Source organism: Hoplias malabaricus, chromosome 13, assembly GCF_029633855.1.
Source record: "Hoplias malabaricus isolate fHopMal1 chromosome 13, fHopMal1.hap1, whole genome shotgun sequence".
Classification (NCBI taxonomy): Eukaryota; Metazoa; Chordata; class Actinopteri; order Characiformes; family Erythrinidae; genus Hoplias; species Hoplias malabaricus.
The window spans coordinates 16,024,387-16,051,693 of NC_089812.1; the positions used below are offsets into that span (position 1 = coordinate 16,024,387).

Here is a 27,307-nt window from a genome sequence, read left to right on the forward strand (position 1 = left end):
AGTGAACTATTATTTCTCTCTGTTCACGAGGCTAACATCGAAATCCACGCCTTTTAAATCATAGAAACCAAAACTCACGCGTACTTTTGATGATAATAGTGATTTTAATGCGACATAACAGTTACCACAAAATAGCAGGAGAATGTTTGAGTTTTGAATTACCATATGTTTACACACAACCTATTTGAACATAACGCAAACAGGATGAAATCTGGACCTCCACCTGTTCTGCTGCAGCAGTGCGGCCTTGACCATGATACGGAGCAGTGTATAACTATGTGGTGGAGATTGTGTTTGTGCAGCAAAATAAGAGTATCAAATTCATTTCTGCGCTCAGAAACAATCAGCTATTCATTCAGCCACATGTAAGGCCAGCCTTTATTCAGTAGAGAACACACACACACACGCACACACACAGTCACACTGCTCTCCACACTTAATGGAATGTACAGGAAGATGACCCTGGTAAATACAAATTTCAGTAATTTACTCCCTGTCTTTCGCTCTATTTCACTCCCTCTCTGTCTCTTTCTCCTCTATGTTTCTCTCACTCTCTCTCTTCCTCTCTGTCTGTCCTTTTCTCTCTCTCTCTCTCCCTCTCCCTCTCTCTCTCTCTCTCTCTCTCTCTCTCTCTCTCATGGTTCATTGATAGATCTTCCTGGGTGCACTGGATTCAATGAATTTGATGCCATCCTGTTCATATCTTAATCTCTAGAAAAGAAAATCTAGATAACAAATCACAGTCACAGCTGCACAATAAGCCTGTGACTAGGCCAAATGCCAGATGTAGACTTGAAGGACAATGTCCTGTGAAGCACTGTATTCAGTTTCTGGAGTGAAGGATATATATTCAGTGTCTTTGGGATGAGTTGGAGTGGAGTTTGTGATCCAGCACTAATCACCAACACCAGCCTCCTCATTGATGCTCTCATGGCTGAAATCCATCATATCCTTACAGAAATGTTTCAGCATCTAGAGTAAGGTCTAGACAAGGAGAGTAGAAGCTGCTACTGTAACAACACGAGGACTAAATCCTAATTAATGTTTGGTATGATTTCAGAACCATTGTTAAATGAATGTTTATAAACCTTTAGCTAAATAGTTTATAGGCTGCAGGATCACGTGTGTGTGTGTGTGTGTGTGTGTGTGTGTGTTCTCTTTGGATTAAGTGTCACATGCATCATGAATACTGAGATGCCTGCTGGAATACTCAGAACTCTCCCTCTCACTCCCTTTTGCTCAGAATAGGTCGAAATAATTAAATAAAGGACTTTTATATATTTTAGGAGGATACATTTCCGCTAACGGCTCGCGACCACACGAACTTGAGCCTGTGCACGCGCGTGTTTCCTCTCTTTACTTTCTTTAGTTTGTTATTGTCTTTCTTTCAAAGCCGCGGGCGAATGACTCCGGGATAAAAAAAAAAAAAAAAACACTGACTCCGTGGCTTTGTGTAACACCCGGAGTTTAGTCTCGGACTCGGCGCTGTTTTGTTCATCTGAACCGCGCCTGTGGTCTGATGTGAAGGGGCTGTGCGAGGCTGAGGCGGTAAAGTCACTAAGCGACGGAGAGGTGATGGTTTTGTAGCATTTAGAGAATATTATTGTTTTTTATTTTGTATTAATGTAGCTCTCTGTCGCGCCGTTCCTGTGAATGTGTCATTTTTACACGTGGCCACTAGAGGTCAGCACTATCTGGAGCAGCGCTGTAACAATGAAACACATTTACAAGTTATTTGTTAAAACAAACATTTAAATAATTATTATGAAGTAGAGGTTGTAGTATGACAAATTAATAAAACATAATAATAATAACAAGGGGGCGGCACGGTGGCGCAGCAGGTAGTGTCGCAGTCACACAGCTCCAGGGGCCTGAAGGTTGTGGGTTTGATTCCCGCTCCGGGTGACTGTCTGTGAGGAGTTGGTGTGTTCTCTCCGTGTCCGCGTGGGTTTCCTCCGGGTGCTCCGGTTTCCCCCCACACACGTTGGCGACTCAAAAGTGTGTGTGTGTGTGTGTGTCTGTCTGTGTTGCCCTGTGAAGCACTGGCGCCCCCTCCAGGGTGTATTCCCGCCTTGCGCCCAATGATTCCAGGTAGGCTCTGGACCCACCATGACCCTGAATTGGATAAGCAGTTACAGATAATGAATGAATAATAACAAGTGGTTCTCCTCATCTTCTCCAGACTTTGATATTTTTGATCCAACTGCCGTAGGCAGAATCTGGACTCATCGCTGAACATAATGTTCCTCCACATGTTCAGGTTCCAGTGCATGTGTTGCTGACACCAGTGCAAACGTTCCTGACAGTGAAGGGCAGTCATGGCAGCTCAATGAGACCGGAGATTGGCTGCGTGCAGTCTGTTCCTGATTGTCTGGGCAAAGAGCCGTGGGCCACCTAAGCGCTGACAGGGTGAGGAAACAATCTTCTTGGGGTGTCGTCTTCTTGGTACGCTAACTTCACGGCCTTTCTCTGACATCCTCCGTTATATGGAACTTGGCCTTCAATTTGGACATGGTACTAGGGCTTACTACAAAAAATGCCGCAACTAGGTTTTGCGGACCACCACCTTGAAGTTGCTCTATTGCACTGGCTCTATCTCGATCAGCAAAACAAGCTGTTTGGCATTGGCAAAGAACATATTCAGCTCTACTGCTCATCTCACAAATATATGTTCTTTACAAAAGTGGCACCATTTAAAAGGGAGATTAACAGGCTTTCCAATGGTATAGATTTTATAATAATAATAATAATAATAATAACTTTTTATTTGAAAAAGCACCTTGCAAGGGACCAAAGGACACTGTACAATAGATAATAAAATAAAAAGGGAAATACACATACATACATACATACATAGACACAAACATAACCATAAACACATATACATAATATCATACATATGGTAGCTTAAAAAGATGAGTTTTAAGTCTGGTTTTAAAAACATCTGCAGATGAACAAGCTTACAGTTCATCAGGAAGACAGCTTTGGACCCGCCACACAAAATCCTCTATTTCCAATGGTGCTTTGCATAAAATGTGGGACCTCAAGCAAACGGAGGCCTGAGGACAGAAGAGTACGCACTGGAGAGTATGACTGAAGTAAACTGCTTAGATAAGAAGGGGCAAGTTCATGCAAGGATTTAAACACCAACACAAGCAATTTGTACTGTATACGGTACTGCACTGGGAGCCAATGAAGATGATTTAGGACTGGAGTAATATGCTCCCATGATCTTGTATGGGTCAGCACCCTAGCAGCAGAATTCTGCACATACTGCAGCCTGCTCAAAGCCCGAGCAGGGAGGCCACACAACAGAGCATTGCAGTAGTCGAGTCTGGAAGTTACAAATGCATGGACTATGGTCTCAGCAGCAGTGAAAGTGAGAAAAGGGCGAATCCTAGAAATATTTTTAAGAGGGTAGATATTTTAAGATGATATTGTTAATATGTGATTCAAATGGTAATGTTACTTTATCACCAAGAAGCATTGTTATAACAAAGAAATAATCTACCAATCACAAATGACCTTACTCTTTGTGCTAAGTTTACAAATTATGTGCAACAAGTGGAAATCATGCAGTGTCAATTGTAATCAAGTTTAATTCTAACTACTACTGTGTTCCATTTCTCACAGTGGACATTTTCTTTTGAGGAATTTCACTCTAAAATATGAGTCTTCTTTTTTTCAGGGTTTTGCTTCTAAGCCACATTGTCTTCACAAGGCAGAGACATGAGGAAGGAGTGAATTACAGTAATTGAGCTCATGTGATAGGGTCTGAGCTGAGATATGAGTCACAGCTGGAGGACACAGTGGATCAGATGCTGGGTGAGTGTGACAGAGTTTTTGTTAGAATACTTGTTGGAATTGTAGTATTTTATTTGTAAGTGTTTAAGAATGAACTTTATTGAAAATGACGCACTGTAAATTGATCGTACTTTTACATCTGCCATAAACTTATAAGACACATGACTTACAGACACTGGGACTCAATGTTATTTTTTACTGTATCATCCATGTGTGATTCTGTGAGTGTAAGAGAGAGAATGTGAGACAACAACTTAGGAAAAACATTACTAATGTGCAGTTGGTTTTGAATAAAATGAAGCCTCTGTGTGTGTGTGTGTGTGTGTGTGTGTGTGTGTATAACACATGTGCTCTGTTCATGTGCATTACTCTTAGAACTTAGAACTATTTCTGTAATAGGAATTTCTGTATTTTCTCTCTCTCTCTCTCTCCCTCCCTCTCGGCCTGTCTGTATCTGACTCTCCTGTACCTCACATCTCCATATCCCCTAGATTAATAGTGCTGTAATTACCCTTGTTGAAGTCAAGATTGAAAGCAGATTTAAATCCTACCAGTCTTTTGTGGCTTTGCGCTGAGGTTAACCGGCTGTTTTGTGAAAATCCAGTTCTGCGAAACAACTCAGCAGGACAAGCCAGTGTTATTAAGTTGAACCACAATAGCGGCCTTTTTTGGGCCAGACACTGGATGTAAGTACATGTAAATAGCTGTACAGTAATACCTTCACTTACGAGTTTAATTCGTTCTGTGACTGAGCTCGTAACTCAATTTTCTCGTATGTCAAATTAAAACTCCCCAATAAAATGAATTGAAATACTATTAATCTGTTCCAGCCGCAACAAAACCACAACACGTTATGTGTTTTTATTTAAGAAAAATGTAATTTATAAATACAAATAATGTATAAAAATAATAATACATAATTGAGTGTAAGTTTTACTTATTTGCTCTATTGATTAACATAACTTACTCGCTACACACCTTGTGTGAATGAGTATGTATGTAAGAGTGATTTATAAACCCTTAAAAGGGTACTTCATAATTGTAATCAAAACACTTATTTTATTATTATTAAATTCAGAAGATGTTTCCTCGCCATTTGCTGCTCTCCAGTCGGTTTGCACTGGAAACCAGTCTAATGTGTTTACAAACCCCCAGTGTCTGTAAAAACAAAGTGGCTCACAGCAGAGGCACCTGGAGGTTTATAAAGAATGGAGAGACTCCAAACGTAGAAAAGCACAAACTGAAATGAGGATATTGCACAATTCCTGCACCACAGGTGTGTAATGTTGACTTGTTTGTGCTGTTTTGGATGACTTAAGGTTGAAATGTCTCCAGATTAAGAAGATGGCTAACTGAATTACTGAAAGTGCTACAAAACGAAACAACTCGAGTTACAAATGAGTTTCTGTGGTAATTCAAACTGAATAAAAACTTACAGACAATTAAACATCAGCCACGTACAAACAACAGTCAGTGTTTTCCCTTTTAACACACCATTCCACCTTAAAAGAAGCTTCCTTTTAAGTCACATATAACCGGTGTTTAACACTATGCTTACTGTACATTTAAACAAAAGCATAGGCCTCAATCTGCAAGTTAATAAAAGTTCTATTTGAGTTTTATTTATTGATTTATTTAATAGTGTGTCACATGCCATTTCAAACTACATAGGTATTAACAGTAATAATGTTTTTGAAGGATGCCTTTTGTCTGCATGTTTTAAATCAATTGTTTACTGAGTAAGAATGTGATCAGTAATTGCTCATATGGGCTCTGAGAGCTGCAGGAAGAACCCAGGGAGTCAGGAGATGTTTTCACTTCCACCAACATATGAGATGAGTTTCTTCACCGTCATAAAATATGAGGGAGCTCTTGAGTGTTTTTGCTGCATTATGTTCTGTTTCTCTCTGTGGGTCAGCATGGTGTCTTTAGTGAAGAGGGTGAAACCCGGCATTCTCAGTTGAGATTTTGAGAAAATATTATTATAGCAATTTATGTGGTTAAATATTGTCATGTCTGATACAGGTCCTAGGGTGGCTGCTTTGCTCGACTTCACAAGAAAACATGAAGATAACAACAATAATAATAAATTATTTAATTGTTTAAATCATTTCATTTATAAAGTGCCTTTCAAATATTCAGTAGAAATATTGTTCCATGACCAGCAGCTTTTAATTGTAATTAGTTATAATTCTATCTGGTTACAGTAAGACAGAAGTGCAACACAAATGTGTGTTTATTTATATAGCACAGTTCATTCAATTATAATAAAAAAGCTTTACTTATTTACACACACAACATATATGCAATAATATACCAATATCCTTGTGTGTATTTGTGTGGGTGCCTGTCCAATTCATGGCAACAGATTTCATTTCTGTGTATATAGCAGTTTGCATTTTAGATTTGCGCAATGTTTTTGTCATGAGTTAATGATTCAAAGAGAGAGAGAGAGAGAGAGAGAATTCCCACTTGCTCTGTGCTAATGCTTTCTTACACTTCTCTTTCATCAGGGTAAGTAGCACTTATCAGCTCTCTCTCTCTTTCTCTTTCTCTTTCTCTCTCTCTCTCTCTCTCTCTCTCTCTCTCTCTCTCTCTCTCTCTCTCTCTCTCTCTCTCTCTCTCTCTCTCTCATTGCATAATGAACATATTCATTCATTGTTGGACCTTTACCCTCAGACCTGTTGCAAGTTTTGAGTGTGTGTGCATATATATATATATATATATATATATATATATATACGTGTTTTGACCCATGTTTCGAACAGTTACAGTCTCTTGAGTCCTGGCTGGTAGCAGTGTAGTGGATTTTAGCAGTTATTCAAGACGAATTAAGAATTAATGCCGAGTCGAAGTTTATATTTTCCATTTTTTTCTTTCTTTAAAGTGTAAGTGTGAGTTTTGGTTTAGACGATTTAAAGCTGGTGATTTCGATGTTAGCGATTGTGAACATAGTGTTTTAATACTTCATTTTTAGGTTACTTTTTAAATAAACAATTAATTAATTAATTAATTAATTAATTAATTTATGCATTATACATAAGAAATTATTTAAAACTTAGTTGTACAACTAATCCATTTATAATAAGCTGGCATTGCTTGAGAGATTTTCTTCGTTATGCTGCTGTGGAAGGCAACAGAGCATTAGGGTTCTTGCCCAAAGTCTCAAGCTTGCTTTCTGCGTTCAGTGGAGAACTGGACCCTAGTCCAGCACATTGCCAACAATTCCAAATTAAAGAGTGCACTGACCACATTGCAAGTCGCTTCAGTGTTGTGGTCAGTTTTGCTCTGTGTGTGTGTGTGTGTGTGTGTGTGTGTGTGTGTGAAAGAGATCAGATCTATGCTGTTTTTATGCCTTGCTGTGTGACCTCTGGCTCCACACACACTTACTTTCAGCTCAGTCACCACTGTTCTCACGTGGATGATGTTTCTGATGAAGATTAACTTTTACAGGCCTGTTGTTTTGATATCAGGGGCGATGGCTGCCAGTGTGAGATGTATGGCACCTCGAAAAGTCACTCTTAGAAATGTAAAGGGCAGAAATGTTAATATTTTCTCTGCATTTGGCAACCACATGGTGCTCAAAAGGAAGAGAGGTCTCTGCTGTTTGAATGTGTGAAAAAGATTTGATCCCCAACTAATACAGACATATACCCTCTTGGGGTATCTGCATTAGTTACACACACACACACACACACACACACACACACACACACACACACACACACACACACACACTTTAATACACTCCCACACACATTTGTACTGCATTTAGTTGTAAATAAGTTGTTGGAAACATGGCAGTTACTGAAAACTGAAGCAGCTATTGTTTTGTGAGCTCAGAAATTAAATACAATTTCCCAAATATTTAATGAAATTTATATTACATTCAAGTTACTGTGTCAAACGTACGTGCTGTGTCTCTTACATCCACACGGTGGCACCCAGCACAACTCTGTGGCCCTCTTTGTGCTGTAAAGCTGAGGTCCGGTCTTTTAAACCCACCCTATGTCCACTGTACAGGGTTCTGACTGTAGTCCGTCGGTTCCAGGGAGGTTTATAAACTCCCCACTACCCTGTCCATTAATGAAAGGACCACCACTTACTGGATATATTTTGCTGGCTTTCTTTAGGCTCCAGCTGAGGTTTTGTAACACAGCAATCTTTTTACATTATTAAATTATCGTACAGTATATGGACATTTTCTCAGTCATTTTTGCTGACCTTAATGTCGTCCATTGTGTTTACTGGCATTTTTGTTTACATAGGACTAAATGTCTCCAGTATTTTAGTTATCATTTCTTTTAAAGGGGTGTAATTGCATTATTATGCTTTTACATGATTTTTATGGCATAAAATGGTTTAAAATGACAACATCGTTTTTCACAGTTATTTCTGGAAAAATAACCACCACAAAAGAATGGCTATAGTGACAGGCCTACTAATGTTACACACTGAATGCTCTGGCACCTAATCTTTTAGAAAGTGATCTGCTGTTAACAAGTAAATGTGATTGTGAACAAGTGAGATCACATGGAAAGTCAAAAGAGACTTTTCTACAACGAGTCTCCTGGAGAAATGAAAGCAGTAACCTCACCTCTGTCTCAGCTGGAGTTTAATGGAGATCTCAGTAGAATCTTGCACTTGTCTCAGATTTACTGAGATTATAGCTCTCATGTTTATCTGCAGTTAAAGAAAAAGAGTGAAATCCTGTGTGGACATTTCAGAAACTCATTCAGAATTGTGTGTGCTCACAATTGTGACGAGAGTGAGCTGCTGTCCCAGTGCTGAGGTCACTGCACTATTTTTTATAATTTGAGCCAACACTGGAGATACTGAGGTGAGTGGATTACGCAGAAAAATCACTGATTTGTTCAACAGCTGCAGAGAGAGAGAGAGAGCTGTTAGAGGGATAGGGATCAGCGAGTAGGTCAAGAGCACAGCTGTGTTGCCAGTTTATTTCATTCACTTTTTATTTCATTCATGGCAACTTCCACATTCCTCGACTGTACAAATGTGTATTTACATATTATTTCTATTTATTTAGTTCATTCATTCATTATCTGTAACCCTTATCCAGTTTTCCCCATTTTATTCTATCAATAGAAAGAGTTCACCATTGACCAGATATGCTCTTAGCTCCTGTCTTTTCATTCATTCATTGTCTGTAAGCGATTATCCAGTTCAGGGTCGCGGTGGGGCCGGAGCCTACCCAGAACCATTGGGCGCAAGGCAGGAATACATCCTGGAGGGGACGCCAGTCCTTCACAGGGCGACATACACTCACACACTCACACCTATGGACACTTTTGAGTCGCCAATCCACCTACCAACGTGTGTTTTTGGACTGTGGGAGGAAACCGGAGCGCCCGGAGGAAACACACACAGACACGGGGAGAACACTCCAAACTCCTCACAGTCACTACTGAACACTATTTGCTGCACCACCGTGCCGCCCCTGTCCTTGTTCTCTGTAACAAACTTTGGAAAATAAACATGTCTCATTTTAAATTGAGGGTAAGGATCATAGTGTATAATTTTTGGCCTTGTTGTGCCTTTAAGATCTAGAATTTACACCCAGGCTCTGTCTACAGTTTGGGTCAGAAGTAGAGGGCAGTGCTCAAGGGCAGAGACTGGACATCACGTATTTTCTATCAAATAAACTCCTCCAGGGGGCAGTACTGCTCTATGCTGTGACTCATTCCCGGTTAGATGTGATATTACTGAGTTATCACTCCCATCACTTTCTCTTTCTCTCTCTCTCTCTCCCTCTCTCTCTCTCTCTCTCTCTCTCTCTCTCTCTCTTAAGGAAACTCTGAAGTCATGCATTTGATTTTGATTAAAGTGTGAAAATAAAAATGCTATGCAGATCAGTCAGGCTAGGATTAAAGTTATTAAGTGTGCATATTAGAATGAATGCACTGTGAATTGCGTATCAGCGAGTGTGTAGCGAATGCTGTGAAGTCACTTATATAGTGTTGTGGATTAAAAAACATGATCTGTGTGTGTCAGAGGAATGAAATGAGCTTCCATTTTCAGGTGTGTGTGTGGGTGTGAAGGATTATCATTGGAGGATTTTTCTCTTTTTCAGGCTCCTGAGCTTCTATAATGGAGAAAATCCAGGGAAGCCCTGTAAGCAACAACAAGGAGCAGCAGGCGCCACCGAAACAGGTGTGTGTTTGTTCGTATGTGTTGTGTATGTTTACCTTTGTGTTGTTTCCGAGGGACTTATTTAAAAATCATTCTGTGGCAGTGGCCATGCTCCCCCAGGAAGGGGAAAGCCTAAGGCAGGAGTGGTTTGGCCCTCAGGCTGTTTATTAAAGTCTACATACATGTGTCAATGCCTAAATAAACAGTCTTTCAACGCATCAGACCCAAGGACAGATCCAGAGTCTGCCTCTTGTCTCTTTCTCTTGCTCTTTCGTTCCTCTCTCTGTCTCTGTCTGTCAGGACGTCTCCGGCAGGTGTGTGTGCGACAGGTAATCAGAGCTGAATTGAGTGAGGAGAGTCATGTGGTTGCAGCCTCTCCCCACCCCTCAGTCTTTGTGGCTCAGGGCTTGTCTCTGAGCTCAGACTCTGAAGATTCCCACGCATAGCTAAAGAGATCCTCTCTGATCACACTCAGGATGCTCATGCAACACATTCATAAGCACAGAAAAAAATCTCAAGTGGAAACTCACATTCAAGAAGTGATTTATTAAATCTGTATTTGATGTTTTTAGATAAATGCAAGCTTATTGACCAGTGTGCTAGAGGCAATAGATCAACTGCAGGTTAATATCAAGAAATTTCATATTAAAACCCAGAATATATGTATAGATTAATTCAGATGGTCATTTTAGATATTAAAAGCGACATTCACGATTGTATTTAAAACAAAAACAAAAACAAAACACTTTTTTTTTTTTCTTTCCCTTTGCTGCTTTCAAGTCGGTTTGTACTCGAAACCGGTGTAATGTGTTTATGAAGCCCCTGTGTCGGTAAACCAGTAAAAAAAAAACCAAAAAAAAAAAAACCAGTAAAAAAACAAAACAAAAAGACAAACACTTTCAAAGATGTGGAGCTTCTGAACGTAAATAAACCAGAGTGAACTGCAACTCCCCACAGTGGCAGACATTCCTTTTAAATAAAATGGTTATATTTATTGCAAACATTTTAGCCAGTAGTCTTCATAACCGCGACTATGAAGACGTCAGAGCCAGTAAGTTTCTCACTAGGAGGGGAAGAGATGAATAAAGATATGGAGGGCTGAAGAATGAAATCAAAGATATGTAGATGGAGGAATGGAGGGAGAAAATAGAAGGGAGGAAGAGGAAGAGGAAGAGTGAGAGAGAGAGAGAGAGAGGAAGAGTGAAAGTACACTAGACAAGAAAAGCGAAGGCAGGGTGAAACGGGGAGAGAAAGAGAACAAGAAAAAGTGAGGGATGAGAAATGAAAGCTACAAAGGTGGAGGAATTGAGGGATGGATGGACAATAAGAGGAAGAAAGTGAGAGAGCTGAAAGACAAAAGATAGAGGGATGAGAGAAAGAAATAGGAATGGAAGTGAGTGAAATGGCAAGAGAGGGTGAAAGGGAAATGTTGGAAGAAGAGAGTTTATTAAGTGAACTTCATTAATGCCATCAGCTCACATTCCACCAGTTAAATTCGGATAAAATTTCCAAGTAAAGCCTGTGATTCATTCCATACCAACATTAATACTAAAATAAATAAATAAATAAATAAATAACGGGTCAATAAAAGTTATGCCATCAGCGGAAATGTTGCACAAATCCCCGCCATGATCCCATACACTCTCAAATCCATCCAGATTATTTTTGTAAAACACCTTTGTCCTGCTCTGCATCAACATCGTAAATATCAAAACCACATCACAGTCCTGAGTAGCTTTATTCTTTCTACCGAAAAAAATAGAGGTTTAAACCTGACCTAGAATAAAATGAATCAACTGATATTACTTTTTCTTTTTTTTTATGGCAGTGTTTAAAACCTAAAATAAAAGAGAGAGAGAGACAGAGGGTGAGACCGTGTGAGTTAGTCCTGTGTGTTATATCTCTAGGGTTTTTAGTGGGATGGGTATAGGGCTGTTTTTTTTGTTAATTAGGAATGACTTGTGTGCTGCAGGATTTCACCACGATACTCAGAACCATGCTCTTTTACCCAGTGGTCACTAAGAGAGGTGGGGAGGCAGGATGCATTGAAGGAAGAGATGGATGAAGAGGAAGACACTAATTGTCCTTAATGGCCTACTTATTTATAGAACTCTGCCTTTTATTAATGAATTGTTTGGAATGTGTGAAAGTTTCCTCTCGTTTATTAATGAATACAAAAATATTATCCTCATGAAGCTCATATTTATTTCACGTTGATTTTAAAGCCACTGTCCACTTGTTTATAACTAGATTTACACTTGTTTTTCAAGATTCAATGAGTATTTTTCACTAGGTAAGTTTTGATGTTTTTGCTCCTGGGCTCCAGCTACAGTTGCAGAGTGTTATTCACTTTTACAGCACTGTCCTGAAATCAAAGGTGAGGGGGAGGGATAGGGGGTAGTGTCCTACCCTCCTCTAAAGGTTACATAGTGTAGTTTCTGCAGTGCAGAGCTCGGTGTTGCAAAGACAGAGGCTGTGTTCCTTATTACAGCTCAGTGGAGCATCACCATGATTTTGAAGCTGTAGTTTTAAGGTAAAAATATTATCTACTGTTACTTTAAATCCTGACATTTTGGGTTGAACAGGAGCATTGAATGCGACCTCTCATCCATCAGTGTCTTTGTCCATCATTGTTTTTTCGTGACTGAGTCGTCCTTGAGAGATAAAAGCTCTAAACAAACAAGGTTTTAGAGCTTTGTCTTCTAATTAAAATCAGCTTTCTCTAACTAAAGCTAAAATGTGATTACAGCGGGAAAGCCTTCTCCAGCTTTGTCTTTCTCTGAGACTTTGGCTCTATGGCCTGATTGCTTGTTTGAGTTTTGGTCTAGTTGTTTTTGTTTTTTTTTGTTTTTTGTTTTTTTTTTTGTTCTGGGAAGCCATTGTTCATCATGTTAATTAAGCTGCAAGAAACTGCCGAGAGGATTTGAGGCATCAGCATCATCCAGCACTGCAGAAATCATCTATGTATGTTTTCAACAAACCATCAGTGTGGGATCAGAGAGGACTTTAAGAGGCTTCCTGCAAGGCTTAGGAAACAGTTTTGGTTCTCATGGAGAAAGTGTCTGTTTACTGGCAGTAACTTTAACAGCTGGTAATTGCTCTGGAGCCGTTGGGGCTGAAACGTGTCTCACGCATTTCTTCAAGTCTGTCTGTCTTTCTTCATTTCTGTTTGTCCCCAAGTGTTTGATCAGTGGACAAATCTTTGAGCGCAGAGTGTTTTTGGGTGTGTACGCTGGAATAGTTGTTGTTCTCTTGTTTATTGTCACAGTTTTTCTTATTTTGAGAAACACATATTAGGCTTGAATGTGTGAGTGTGTGTCGCTCTGTGAAGGACTGGCGACCAGTGATTCCGGGTAGGCTCTGGACCCACCCTGACCCTGAACTGGATAAGCGGTTACAGACAATGAATGAAAAATGAAAGATATAGTCCCTATTGAAGTGTGTGTATTGCCGCTTTCCACTGCATGGTCCCTACTGGACTCTATTCTACTCTGCTTTTCTGCTTCTACATCAGGTAAATTTGGCCCTGGTCCTGGAACTGGGTTCTTTTTGAGTCCCTGCTCTCTCGTGGTTAAGAGCGAGCCAAGTAGGTACTAATCTGTGACGTGTAAACCTTGTAGAGCTCTACGTCACTCAATGCAGACGTCCAGCACAAACTTGTCATCTGTAAAATCTCCAGCTACAGCAGAGATCACATTTGTTTTTATCCTACTCACAACAGCAGCTCATAAAATTATGGTCTTTTAAAGAGGTTCTTGGATCTCTGGCTGCTGAAAGAATCCAGCGAGAGCTGGACACTGCTACAAGGAAGAAACAACGACTACTGATCTGTCTGAACTGATGACGGAGCTGTGTTTAGTTTCAAACAACAACAATAACACGCCAATACATGTGTATCAGTAAACAACGCTTAACGTTATTGCTGCCATTGTTGTGGTTTCCAAAGCCTGCTGTTCCTGTTAGAGACTTTACAAATATTACAGATGACAAGTTTGGACTGCATTGCATGGTGTAGGGCGACGACTCTCTTTCTGGACAATCAGCGCTGTGCAAGGTTTACACGTCACGGTTTAGTCCCTACTCGGCTCACTCTGAATCATGAGAGAGCTCCAGCTCATTACTAATATCTTTCAGGAAGGTGTTGAGTCTCACTTTGAAGGTGACAATGAATTAAGTCTGTACAGATTTTGCTAAAGATCCCATATAAATGCAGGTGGGACACTCAAAAGAGACAAAGCTCATTCTAAACATAGGGTAAAGATGAGCTTAACCATGATCAATGTTCTCAACAGTAACGCCTCCTCCAGTGTTTGCTCCTGTTCAGAAACATGTGATCAGTTCTGTAAAAGGCCACAGCGCCATCGATCTGCAGCCTTTGAGCCAATACACAGAGACAAATCATCTCCTGAGACAAAAACCAATCCCACTTTAGTCTTTCACTATCTGCCATCATCACACTTCACTGTGATTCAGGTATAGTTTAGTGCTGCAGAAAAACCATATTTGATATTTCCCTATTCTGAATGTGGTTAATCTCATTTTCTAATTGTCTTGTATGTGTGGACACATTGTTTCTATACTTGCTGTCCAGAGAAATACATGTATCTTGTGTCATCGTAGCAAATTTACCAGATAAGCAAGCAAAAAGCTTCTTAACTTTCGGTGGAAGTCAGTGTAAACATTTTTGTAACGTTTTCTATGAAGCCCATATATATAAGACTTTATACGTGCAGTTATAACTTTCTGTAAATTGGGAGTAATGCTTTGTAAGTATATAAACTCTATAACGCCGCATAAGGCTCTTATAATGTGCAAAATTATAAAGCCCCTATAATACATATTAACAAATTTAAAGACATAAATGTTTAAAATGCCATCATTGAGTGCTTTAATAATGTAAACCATCAATCACTTTACTTGAAGCACACAATGATAGCAATTTAACCTTTCTCTTGTGTTAGGGTCTTGACCGAACCATTTTTAGGTTTTAAATGCTTACAAGTACTGCATAAATTTGTTTACTGCATCAAGACTGTTTGACTTCGTCAGGAACTCCTATTTAAACAAAGTAACAAACATTTTTTTTTTACTAAATTATAAAATGCTCTTTTTGTGGCTTTTTTTTATGGCTTTTCTGAGGATAGGGTCAATTTCGACCCAGGTATAATTTTAAATCAGAAAACAATAACAAGAGCCAAATCTGGAATCATAAACACACTATACACCAACAGCCTACAGCTAGCTCTTCCTACAACCACTTGAGCTTCATTATTCTATATTTGCCTGTATCAGCCTAACAAGGTAAACAAGAGGTAAGAAACTAATTGGTTGATAATTGATTGTTTTTAGGGGAGATCTTATGGCTGATTTAAGACATGGGTCAAAACCGATCCGTTAGCATAAGAGATGGTAACAGAAAGCTAACACAGGAGGAAGGTTAAACATTTAAAACCTAAAATACAGGCCTCATAGAAAGTGTTACTATAATTTTTATTCAAAGTTATTTTGGAGCATTTTTATTGTATATAGTCCACTCTTCATCAGATTTTTACCCAGTGTGAAGAACAGCTGCTGTGTTCAAGTGATGATTAAAAATCCACATAAATTGACTTGTGGACGATATGGTGTGTAATGTCATAAGACTCTTGACTGGAAAATTATGATTGAACATCAAAATTATGAGTTTCTACTGTATAATCTGTGTCAGTTAGAGTCCTATCGCTCTGCAACATATGGGAAGTGTCTGATTAGGCCCAGATCCCCTTGGGTTTGTATGAAGATAACAGAGGAGATCTGAGTGACTTTGAGAGAGTGTTCATTATGGTGCCCAGATGACAGCACTGATAACCTTGCTGCTGTTTCAATAGCAAAAGTGATGTGAGTGTCATCTGCATTTCGTTCTGTCAGATGGACATCTGTAAATAGAGAAAGGACATATTCCTGGACCACGATGCTTGTGACTAATTGTGATTTACAGAAAAACAGACAAATAGCAGCTGTTCATCAAGAGTCTGTGAAGGTCAAAGCAGCTGTATGCTTTCTTTCAGAAGAAATGTCTACAAACTTAGACTCATGCCTTGAATTCTGAGTACAGAGATGCTTGTATATAATTATAATAGATACAATATTACACAAATACAGTAAAAAGGGCTCTTTCTCAGCTGGCTTAATTCTTGCCTCGACCTGGAACCGTCAAAATGTTTGCTGTGGAGTTACGAAGCTCTGTGGGTCTTTTGGCCAATTTATACAAAGCAAATCAGCCTCATCATACCAATGTTTTCATGGCTGAATGCCATTGGGTACTCACAGCAGTGTTCCAATTTCTAGTTCTCCCAGAGGACAAGAGGTTGGGCAAACTCCACTTGACTTCAGAAGAAAATCAGACAAGTTGGATAAGGAGGTATTTTAAATGTTGGCTGTATCATACTGGATCCTTATCCATGTTCACACACCTGATGTCTGCATACACTGCATTTCATTTCTGGTTTTAACCCTCCGGTGAATCCCTGACGCCATCTTGAGTGCCAGTCCATTACTGCATCAACTGAAGTGAAGTGTGTTAGATGAGCCCTCAGAGTGGTGAGGGAACGAGTGAATGCTGATGTCCACTTCAGAAGCAGAACTTGCCCAGAATGCACAAACACTGTCAGAAAAATTGTCTCTGTGGTACATATTCATATCTGCTGTAAGCTGTACCATATTCTATTAAATTGTAGATGTTTAAAGTTGTGTTGATTTCATACACCCCATTTCATCTCCAGGATTGATATTACTTTTTGTCATTTTCACAGCTCTTTAATGAACAACTGCAAATATCCCCCTCTCCTTCTGGAGAAAAGAGTGTTGTTGTACCTTTAGGGAACACAACTGGACTTTATACCCACTGTTGTACCTTTAAAAGGTTTTTTCCCTTCCTCTTTAAAGTTACTATTTTGGAAATACAGATTTCCTTTTATAATGTTGAAAATCCTCAGCTCGTGTGTTCACTCCTCTTTGAAATCTTGTGATCTCCAACTTTGAAAATCAACAAAGTTAGTGTTTGATGCTGGAGGCGAGTGTGGTCCGATTGGAAAACCTCATGGCTCCCTCCTCCCCTCGAACTACGAGTGGCCACTTGTGACGTAGGTACAGCGCACTTCTGAGTGGTTAGTGGAAGTATGAGAGGGCAAGTGAACATTGGAAATGAAATGCAGCTTCATAGACTTTACACTTGCAAAACTTTTAGTTGAAACTAAACATGGTTACTAAATGAAGGTGATTTGAGATGCATTTAAGCACACACATGCACGCACACACACACACACACACACACACACCTCTCCAGATACTGTGGGTGAGTGACATCGGGGCCGTTTAAGTTCCAGATTTAGCCTCTTCTTTGGAGCTCTGTGTGTTTCCAGATGAAAGGCATTTTTTCTGAATTGAGGCAGAATTCAGCACTGGGAGAACGTAGGCTTTGATCTTTTGTGTGTGTGTGTGTGTGTGTGTGTGTGTGTGTGTGTGTGTGTGTGTGTGTGTGTGTGTGTGAGTGTGTGTGTGTGTGTGTGTGTTTATGGAGAGTGACGCAGCTCTGAGCTCAGACACAAGAATAGACACATGGGGATCTCCCTTCCACAGCCTGTGGCTCAGATGTGTGCATAATTAGACATTGCAGTGCACCTTTGTATCTGTTTTATGCTCTCAGCATATCCAAAAGTTTAGACACTCCTTTTGCTGCTCTCAGCTACCATTGTGTGTCCTGCCTTGTGCCTGAGTGACTCTAAGTTTAATCAGGAAGATACAGTTACAGAAGATGGTTGAATTAATGAATAATTTGCCATATTGGATAATTCTGTTTTCAACTCAGTGGAGGGTCTTGGGATCACCTGCCGCTGCAGAGATGTCTAATTATGTATCATCAGCTTCACTGCAGAAACGCTCATTCGTATGATTCATTAATACGATTCTCAATGTTTAATCAAGTCCTTGGTTCTGTAGAATCGGATTCGGGAAGGTCTTGACAGAGAAATATTAGGAAAGGATCATTTAATCCAAACACTCTTTTGTTTTTTGTTATTAAAACAGTACGTATTTTTAACACATATTTATTGATCTTCCTGCTATCCACCCTCTCTCACACTTAACCCTATAATCATATTTACTGACTATAAATAAAGGTAGAATAAACAGAAAACAAAAGGATGTTTCCTACACTCTCAGAAAATAAAAAGGTGCTGTACTCAACAGTGTAATGTACCTTTAAAGGTACAGCAGTGGTGTTGTGTTCCCTAAAGGTTCGTTACATTCTCTTCTCCAGAAGGAGTGGTGGATATCTATAATCTTCCATCATAGAACTGTGTATGAATAAAAGAAACTAATATAAATCCTGGAGATGAAATAGGACATATAAAATCAACACCTTAAAAGACATGAAGATCCTGAACATAAACAACCCAGAGAGAACTGCATTTCCCCTCAATCGTATATGCTCTCTTTAAAGCCAGTGTTGCTCAGCTCCATGTTCTGATGTTCAGGTGCTATTGCTGAGTGTTATTTGCTAAGTTTGCTTTGGCTTAGATTGCGTAAATTCCATTTCAACTCCACACATTTTATTTTGTTTGTTTGTCCAGCTTCTATTATTTACCTTTTCTTTCTTGAAAAGAGAATGTAGTGTATCTTTAAGGAACACAACTGGACCTTAAGATTAGTGTTGTATCCTTTTGGGTACATTGTTTGTACCTTCAGTGAACAGGACCTTATTCCTGTGTGTGTGTGTGTGTGTGTGTGTTTCTCTCAGCAGAGATTGACAGGCTGTCTGCTAAGTGCTGCATTTTTTGGAGCTCTGGGATCCTCCTTCCTCTACGGCTACAACCTGTCTGTAGTCAATGCCCCAACAAAGGTCAGTTTTTCTGCCTGTACAGCTCTGTTGTGTTGTGTTGTGCTCTCTTCTGCTTTGTTCTCTTCTGTCTGAAAACAAATGTGATCTCTGCTGGAGCTGGGAGATTGTACAAGTGTTGAGATTCTCCCTGTCCAGTCATCACTCTGCAAGGTTTCCACGTCTCGTTTTAGTCCCAACTCGGCTTGCTTGGAACCACGAGAGAGCAGAGACTAATAAAGGTTCCAGGACCAGGACTAAATGTACCTGATGGAGAAGCAGAGTAGAGTCGTGTAGAGTAGGAAACACATCCATGTAATGAAGTCTTATAGTTAGCTTTAATTCCATCTAAAACATTGGTTAAATTTCAGCATATGTTTCTTTTTTCTGAGGTAATTAACAAATGTCACCAATACTCATTCATTCATTCATTCATTGTCTGTAACCACTTATGCAGTTCAGGGTCACGGTGGGTCCGGAGCCTACCTGGAATCACTGGGGGCAAGGCAGGAACACACCATGGAGGTGGTGAACACTCACACATTCACTTTTTAGTTGCCAATCTACCTACCTGTAGGAGGAAGCCGGAGCACCCGGAGGAAACCAACGTGGACACGGGGAGAACACACCAAACTCCTCACAAGTCCCTGGAGCTGTGTGACTTTGACACTACCTTCTGCACCACCCTGCCATCCAACAATACTTATATAAACTGGAAACTAAAATTATATTGCGACAGAGATTTTTCACAAAAAGTACACCATCACAGGTATGGTAAATATGCTTTCTGATTTCATTTAGCAGTGAAGCAAGTCTCCTTTAAAGGAATGAACCTGAGGCAGAGGCTGAACACATTAAATACTCAGCACACTGACACTAAATTCAGTTTAGAATTTTTGTGTATTTTTCTTTCTGTGCTCCCTGAATTTTCCTGAATTTTCTTAATTTCTTGAAATTAAGAGCTTAAATGTTGTATTGTCAAGAAATTAAGTAAATGCAGGGTCTCTGGTGGTCTCTACATATATTCACTTGCTCTGTTCCATGTTCCATTTCCCTTTAGGCAGGCACACACACACACACACACACACACACACACTCTCTCTCAAACACAACTGATTTTTAAACTGAGCTTTCTTTGGTCTAATTAAAGTGTGTAACTAACAGCTACCCCTGCTGTGAATGTAAGAGGGCCTGTGTGTGTGTGTGTGTGTGTGTGTGTGTGTGTGTGTGTGTGTGTGTGTGTGTGATTAGCTGCTCCCCTTGAGTTCCCCTGGCTTTGATCATTGACATACGTGTAGGGAGTTCAAATACTGAGCAAACATCCCTCACATGCACACACACACACACACACACACACAGACACTGCCCCCCACTGTCATTCGTTTTCTACTTAATTTTGTTCAGGTTATTTTTCTAAAATTGAACTTTGTGCATGTGGAATATTTTCTTTAAGGTGCCATTTGTATTTTAAACATTTCCTTGTCAATCAGTTCAGAATATTGGCACACAATATTTAATTTAAAATTAAATGCTGACATTTCACGTACACTGTATCTTTAGAAGTTTGTAGACATAAGTTTGTAGATTAGAAGAAGCAACCACAGCCTAATGTTTAGAGAACCCTGCTTGGGATGGGAAGGCAATGCTAATACACTGGAGAGTTTGGGAGCTGGTGCCCATGAGCCTAAGGCAGATGTAAAATCAGACCCACTGATCCTTTCTAGAAGTTTGTTTCATCTGCTCAGATGCCTCTAACGCTGATTTGAGGTGATTTAAAGAAGCCAGACATTTGGAATAAAAACCTGTTCCCATTAGAGGCAGGATTTTGAGACGACACCAGATTCAGGAAGGAGCTGTGGGAGTGGAAACCTGACCAAAGACCAGGGGCCAAACAAAGAGTAGTGTCCAGAAGAGACCAGTAGAGTCCATATCTATTCTTCCTAGTTTTCCTTATTCCGAGGATTCTAGTTTCCAAGTTTTCATAGTTTCCTGAGTTTACCTGCTCTGGATGTTTTCCTAGTTTATGATTGTGGAGTATCTCATATTGAATATCTGATACTGGTATTGTTTGCTTGTGCTCTGACCTTGACTACTGACTATGTAAGATTCTTGGAAAAACCCTAGTTAACCGACTCTGCTTGCACTCTACTGTCACGAGCTCCTGCTCATTTAAAATCACTGAGAACTGGTGCATTCTCTTATTAAAGTCCAGCTAGTCAACAGATGTCTGCCTTTGTGTTGTTAAAACATACAGTAATTCTGTGCAGCTTTCCTTCTTTAAGAGAAGAGAAGCGATAGATCTCTTCAAGCACGTTACTAAACATCAGCATGTGGTAAATATGGATCTGAGTGTGTCTCTGTGACGGTCTGTGCATCGTTCTTTTTCTCATTCATTTTTTCTTGTTCTTTTCTTTCTCCTGCTGTTCATCGCTCCACACATAAGCTGATTTTCTCCGGGCGGCACTATTGATTATGTGACTTCACAGCTTTTGCCAGAATTAAGTGTATCTTCTCTGTGTCTGTAAATAACGTGCCTGAATTGATGGAAGTCTGAAAACGACTTCAGAAAGCAAGCGGAGGTGTGGAGGGAATTATTCAAAATAATGAGCTCTACGATGAGGGTGCTGCTGTGGCTGTTCTACATGAATAAATCATGGAGGACACTGTGTGTGTGTGTGTGTGTGTGTGTGTTTGTGTGTGTGTATGTGTGTGTTGACCTTTCTGTCAGTTACAGATATATAGTGATATAACTCATGAGTGTAGACGTCTAGGTCAAGTGCAATGAAAAACGTTTCGCAAACACTTCCGATGAAGCCCATATTTATAAGCTTGGTAATATTAGTGATGATAGTAAGCATACTTATAAACTCTAATAGTGCCTCAGAAGACTTTATAATGAACTATAATTTAATATTTTTTATCATATACACAAGTGTCACTATTGTCATTATAGTGCTTTTGTAAATGGATAATGACCTGTGCATATTTATAAAGCACCTTTAATGCATAATAAACTGTTAAAAATCATTATTAAGTTATTTCTTTTTGTATTTATAATATAATAAATAATAATATAAACCGTCAACTTTACTTGAAGTATTCAGTGATGGCATTATAAACATTTATAACCCATTTCCATTTCGAATAGTTAATACATATAAGTGTTTTATAATCATGCACAGGTCATTATGTATTTAGACGATATTATAATGAATAGCTACACTTCTGTACAAGTAAGAAAAAAATTGAATTATTATTCATTATTAATTCTTTTGAGGCATTATTAAAGTTTATGAGTATGCTTACTAATCATTATTGCTATGTTATAAAGAGTTATAGCCACATTTATGAGGTCTTATTAATATGGGCTTCATATAAAGTGTTATCAAATTTTCAATTTGTAGAACAACTTTTTTTTCTTATGTACTTACATGAAATAACACTTTGTAACTACTAAGAGAAGTATTTGGTTAGTATTTAGTTTAGTCTTTATGTATGTAGTATTTATTAGTAACATATTGGGTGTGGTGCAGCCTGAAAAACATGCCCCACACTATCATATGGACAGATAAGTAAATAAATGAATAAATGCACAGACAGACTATATGTTGCTATACGTTTGTGTCTCTGTCCCACAGTTCCAGTGTCTCTGGGTCACATATTGGAATCTTTCCTCCAGTCAATGTCTGTAAGGGTTTTGGTGTTCTCCCTGTATCTGTGTGGGTTTACTCCACATGAAACCCTCACTAATGAAAATGTTAACAGCTCAATATTTCGTCAGACAGGAACAGTATTGAAATTGAAAGGAATCGTCTGTGTAAACACTGCCTGCAAAGCTTCAGCATGTAAAGAAATCAGTTTACAGATATATCTCACTGTCTGTATGTTGTATAAAAAAGTGTTGTTATATAATGTAATGTCTGTTGTGTCTGTGTGTGTGTGTGTGTACTCTAGAACATAAAGGCATTTTATAACGCGACATGGCTGAGTCGTTATGGGGAATCTGCAGCAGCCGAGACACTCACTCTGCTGTGGTCAGTCACTGTGTCCATATTTGCAATCGGTGGCCTGGTGGGGGCGCTCTTGGTCTCATTCCTCATCAAAGTGCTGGGCAGGTAGGAGTCCACCTGTCCTACATACAGCTACATGCAACACACACACACACAAAATGTCTAGAGAGTCAGTTCTGCTCCTCCGATGTGTGACAGGACCTTTAAATTACCTGTCCACTCCCCAGTAGGCTTTAACTCTCCCTCTTTCTCTCTCTCTCTCTCTCTCTCTCTCTCTCTCGCCCTATTTCTCTCATCACTTTTTGCCCCCTCCTATCTCCGTTACTCTCTCATTCACTCTTCTTGCATTTCCCCATCAGTCCATTTTCTGTTCACTACTTCTCACTATGAACCCCTTTTCTCTTTCTCCTAAATTTGTTTCTCTATCGCTCTCTCTCTCTCTCTCTCTCTCTCTCTCGCTCTCTCTCACATACACACACACACTCCCCCCCCCCATTCTTCTGATAGTGCTGGAATGAGAGTGTTGGGGTGGGGGTGGTATGGGCAGGGGGCAGCTGTTGGAGGGGGTTCAGACTTGGAGGATATTTTTAGTGTGTCCCCACAGAGTGAGGCAGGCTGGCAGGGTACTACTAATGGATGCTCTTATGTCTCTGTGGTGCATGTTCACACACACACACACACACACACAGACATCAGCGTGTCCACTGTAATTGCTCAGAGTGCAGTAGATCAGTGAGTGTTGATGACACACCTCAGATGTGTGGTATTGATTGATTAATCAAAGGTGTGTGTTTGTTCACATCTGTGTTGTGTGTTAGGTTTGTGAGATTGTGTAAAAACCCTGCACACACTTATGAATGGCATGGGGTCTTGTGTTAACATAAATGCTGTAATTAACTGCTTTTCTGTCTTATGAGCCTGTTAATGCTCGAATATGATGCTTAGTTAATGTTAGATTAATGTTTAGATTATGATTAGGGTATCCCTAGGGTATTTGTTTTTGATGAGTGTATGTATTTTATGATGAATGTGTGTTTGTGTGTGTGTGTGTGTGTGTGTGCATTGATTTTTATGGGGTGAACCAGAAGGTGTTGCTCGTTTGTGATTTTTAAAGCAGAGCTACACGGGTCCATTAGGCCAGATGTCCTGCTCTCTTTCACGCTTCATTCCCTCCACTCTCCGCTTTCTGACACACACACACACACACACACACACACACACACACACACACACAGGTGGCTCCATCTGAAGGTTGGCTATATTTAAGTTTAAGTTGGGGTCTGTTTTTCTGCAGATCCAGTTTTTGATGTTTGGCTTTTAGTCGTTAAACATATTCACCTCAGATAAACGTGTTCAGAACACAAGTCTGTTAGATCTCCCAGAACAAACGCAGACAGTCTAAACTGACAGTAAAATGGACGTTTTCCTTTAATCAAGACAGACGACAGCTAACAAGCGAGAGGACATCAAAGTGAAGCTCAAAGCTGCTGTAAGCTGTGCGTTCTGCTTTTTTGGTGATGAAAACCCAAACATGTTCAGGCGCATTTTCACAGGTCTCTGTTCTAGTAAAATAACAACACCACAGAAAACAAACACATTGGTTAGAACTCTCCAGAACTGTCCAGTGTGATTGTAATGCAACTGTACAATTCATGACCCTTTCAATTTGTATTCACAGAATGTGGCAAGCACTCGTCACCAGAACGACTCATAGTTTTTAATGATATCAAAGAGGTAGAGGCCAAAGTCAGGTTAGGAGTCTTGGCTAAGTATTATTATGGATGTATTGTGGAATTCCTGCCTGAGTTGGGCATAGAACCCTTATCTGAGTGTGGAGGGCAGTGGAGTTACCCACCAGGGCTTTCTAATAAGCGGACCACAGTCCACGTATGGACCCAGACGTTGTCCTACCCAGACCTCTCCCTATAATCAATAAACTATTTAGAACTCTTTAATTTTGAAGGAAGTGTTTACTTTATCCTGTGTAACTTTTCTAGCAATTACAGCACAGGTTTAGCAGCCAGGGAAACTCACAGACCAATCACATGTGTTTTAAATAACACATGTGACACTACTCAGCCAATCAGATCTGAGTACTCAATCAGAATCCTTAACAAGACTTCTGTTTACAGATAAGATCTGACACTTCAGCCAAATGAGCCAATCAGTGTGCTGATTATAGATAAAATCTCACCTTTCAGCAAAAAGAACCAATCAGCTTATAGGTTATGCAGTGAGCAGGGGAGGGTGGGTGATATTGTGGCGGTAAAAGCACTAACGTCAACCTTCACTACGAGACAAAGACATTAAACACTTTATTTTAATATGCATTTCTAATCATTTTTTCAAAAGCATTCAGTTTTATTCTTAAATTTGAATTGAAATGAGGAAAAAATAAGACCTGGAGGTTGTGGGTTCGAGTCCCGCTCCGGGTGACTGACTGTGAAGGGTTGTTGTGTTCCCCCCCGTGTCCACGTGGGTTTTCTCCGGGTGCTCTGGTTTTCTCCCACGCTCCAAAAACACACGTTGGTAGGTGGATTGGCGACTCAAAAGTGTCCGTAGGTGTGTACTTCTACAAAAACAGACTTTAGTCCATATGCATATTTTGTTAACTCAACTTTACCACATTTCTCAGAATGTGGTGGCCAGAAACGGTCAGAAGTAGAAGTCAGAGATGTTGGGAAGTTGCTGTATTTGAGTTGAGTATTGAATATCTTAGGTGCATCATTTTAGTCAAGCTTTCAAGGGTTTTAGTTTATTCGCTGGAGGTGTTGTACTGTACAAAAATAAGTCCCATGCCATTAATGAAAGAAAAATCTTCAGTTTGAAGGACAGACCTTATATGAAGACAGTGTAATAGACTATCTGTTGCACAGCTTCCATTCCATGTATTGCTTCCTTCTGTCCTTCAGCCTGAAGGTTTTCTGGAATGAAAACCTCATTATTTGAAGCTGTATTCAAAGTGATTCTGCTGACAGGCTGTGGCAGTACTGTAATGACTACACATGACTATAGCAATGTCAGTAATGCCTGTGCACGACTGTAGGAAAGAAAAACATCAAAAGTATAAGTTCAGCAAAGGAAGGCGTTCTACATTTACTGTATTACTACTGGAAATCCGTATACAGTCATTTAATTTGGTGACATATGTTGATATTTACTCAGTGCTCAGTGCCCATGACCCCACATCCTTGCCCCTTTTTGTTAATTTATTGATTGATTGATTTATTAATTATGAACGAAGGCTAATTCCCATCTGTGAAAGATTTATCAGGTGTACATAAAAGTTTGAAAGTGTTTTTGTGTAACGTAATTGTAATTCAAAATTAAATTATTCTCAGTTCTTTTGTCATATAATAGTAAACATTGTGTAGCGGGCGGCACGTTGGCGCTACAGGTAGTGTCGCAGTCAAACCTCTCCAGGGTCCTGGAGGTTGTGGGTTCAAGTCCCGCTCCGGGTGACTGTCTGTGAGGAGTTTGGTGTGTTCTCCCTGTGTCCGCGTGGGTTTCCTCCGGGTGCTCCGGTTTCCTCCCACACTCCAAAAACACACGTTGGTAGGTGGATTGGTGACTTGGAAGATTGTCCATAGGTGTGAGTGTGTGCACGCATCCGGTGTAAAAACTGTGCCAGATCGATGGTGTTGATCATGGTTGCTCCGCTGTGGCGACCCCATACAGGAGGCAGCAGCCAAAAGAAAAAGATAGTACCCTTTGTGTAGGACTAAAAATCACAATTGTCATTTTATTAAACAAAAAAATAACCTAAAACTGAAGTAGTGTGAAAACGGCGAGTGAAGAATTTATCGCTCACTGCATTCATTATGAGCTCCATCAGGAAAAAAGCACTGCAAAAGCATGTGGTGTATTTGCTCTGTTCTTGTGGATAATATTGTATCCAAAACTACGTGTGAGTTTTGGTGTAGTCAATCCATCGATCTGATGTGAATGAACAGACCCAGCTGTTCAAGAGGAGTTGCAGATCAGATATAGATCACGAAATCACGAAAGTCCCCCGAATCTAATCTAAAAAAATCAGATGTTCACACAGAAACACATACACATCTGTGTCTCATAAAGAAACATAGCCTTACCTACCACTGCCGTATGATAGTCAATGCTGAGGATGATCCAGCAGGGCAATAATACCTATAAAACCCTCTTCTGGGGTCCTGATAAGGGTGAGTGGGGTAAAAAGGGCGCTATCAGATTATGCAAAGAAAAAGACTGTAATTGTAGAAGCTGTGGCAAATGAATCTGATGAAATGGACAAGTGTAGAGAAAACGTGGGTGTATGTGACAAAGTGGACAGTGAATGTGCCAGATAATGAGGAACCTTAAGAATTCTCTTTGGACTTGATCTCTCACACACACACGTCCCTCTCAGAGAACATACAGTAGACATACACAAATGGATGTTGACACTTAACCTCTCTACTGTAGCAACTTCCTTGTCTCTATTTCTGTGTAATATAGTAATGAATGGGAAAGT

At 39.8% G+C, this 27,307-nt stretch overlaps 1 protein-coding gene across 1 annotated transcript in view; it reads left to right on the plus strand.

Annotated features, from left to right (window-relative positions):
* Positions 1 to 421: 421 nt before the first annotated feature.
* Positions 422 to 27,307, plus strand: part of slc2a9l2 (solute carrier family 2 member 9, like 2) — a 164,698-nt gene continuing 137,812 nt past the window's right edge. Inside the window, exons 1-6 of the mRNA XM_066641986.1 lie at positions 422 to 465; positions 2,261 to 2,409; positions 3,689 to 3,825; positions 9,896 to 9,975; positions 18,734 to 18,832; positions 22,763 to 22,923. Coding sequence (XP_066498083.1) covers positions 9,913 to 9,975; positions 18,734 to 18,832; positions 22,763 to 22,923 — 323 coding nt within the window. The 5' untranslated portion in view covers positions 422 to 465; positions 2,261 to 2,409; positions 3,689 to 3,825; positions 9,896 to 9,912. The remainder of the gene's footprint in view (positions 466 to 2,260; positions 2,410 to 3,688; positions 3,826 to 9,895; positions 9,976 to 18,733; positions 18,833 to 22,762; positions 22,924 to 27,307) is intronic.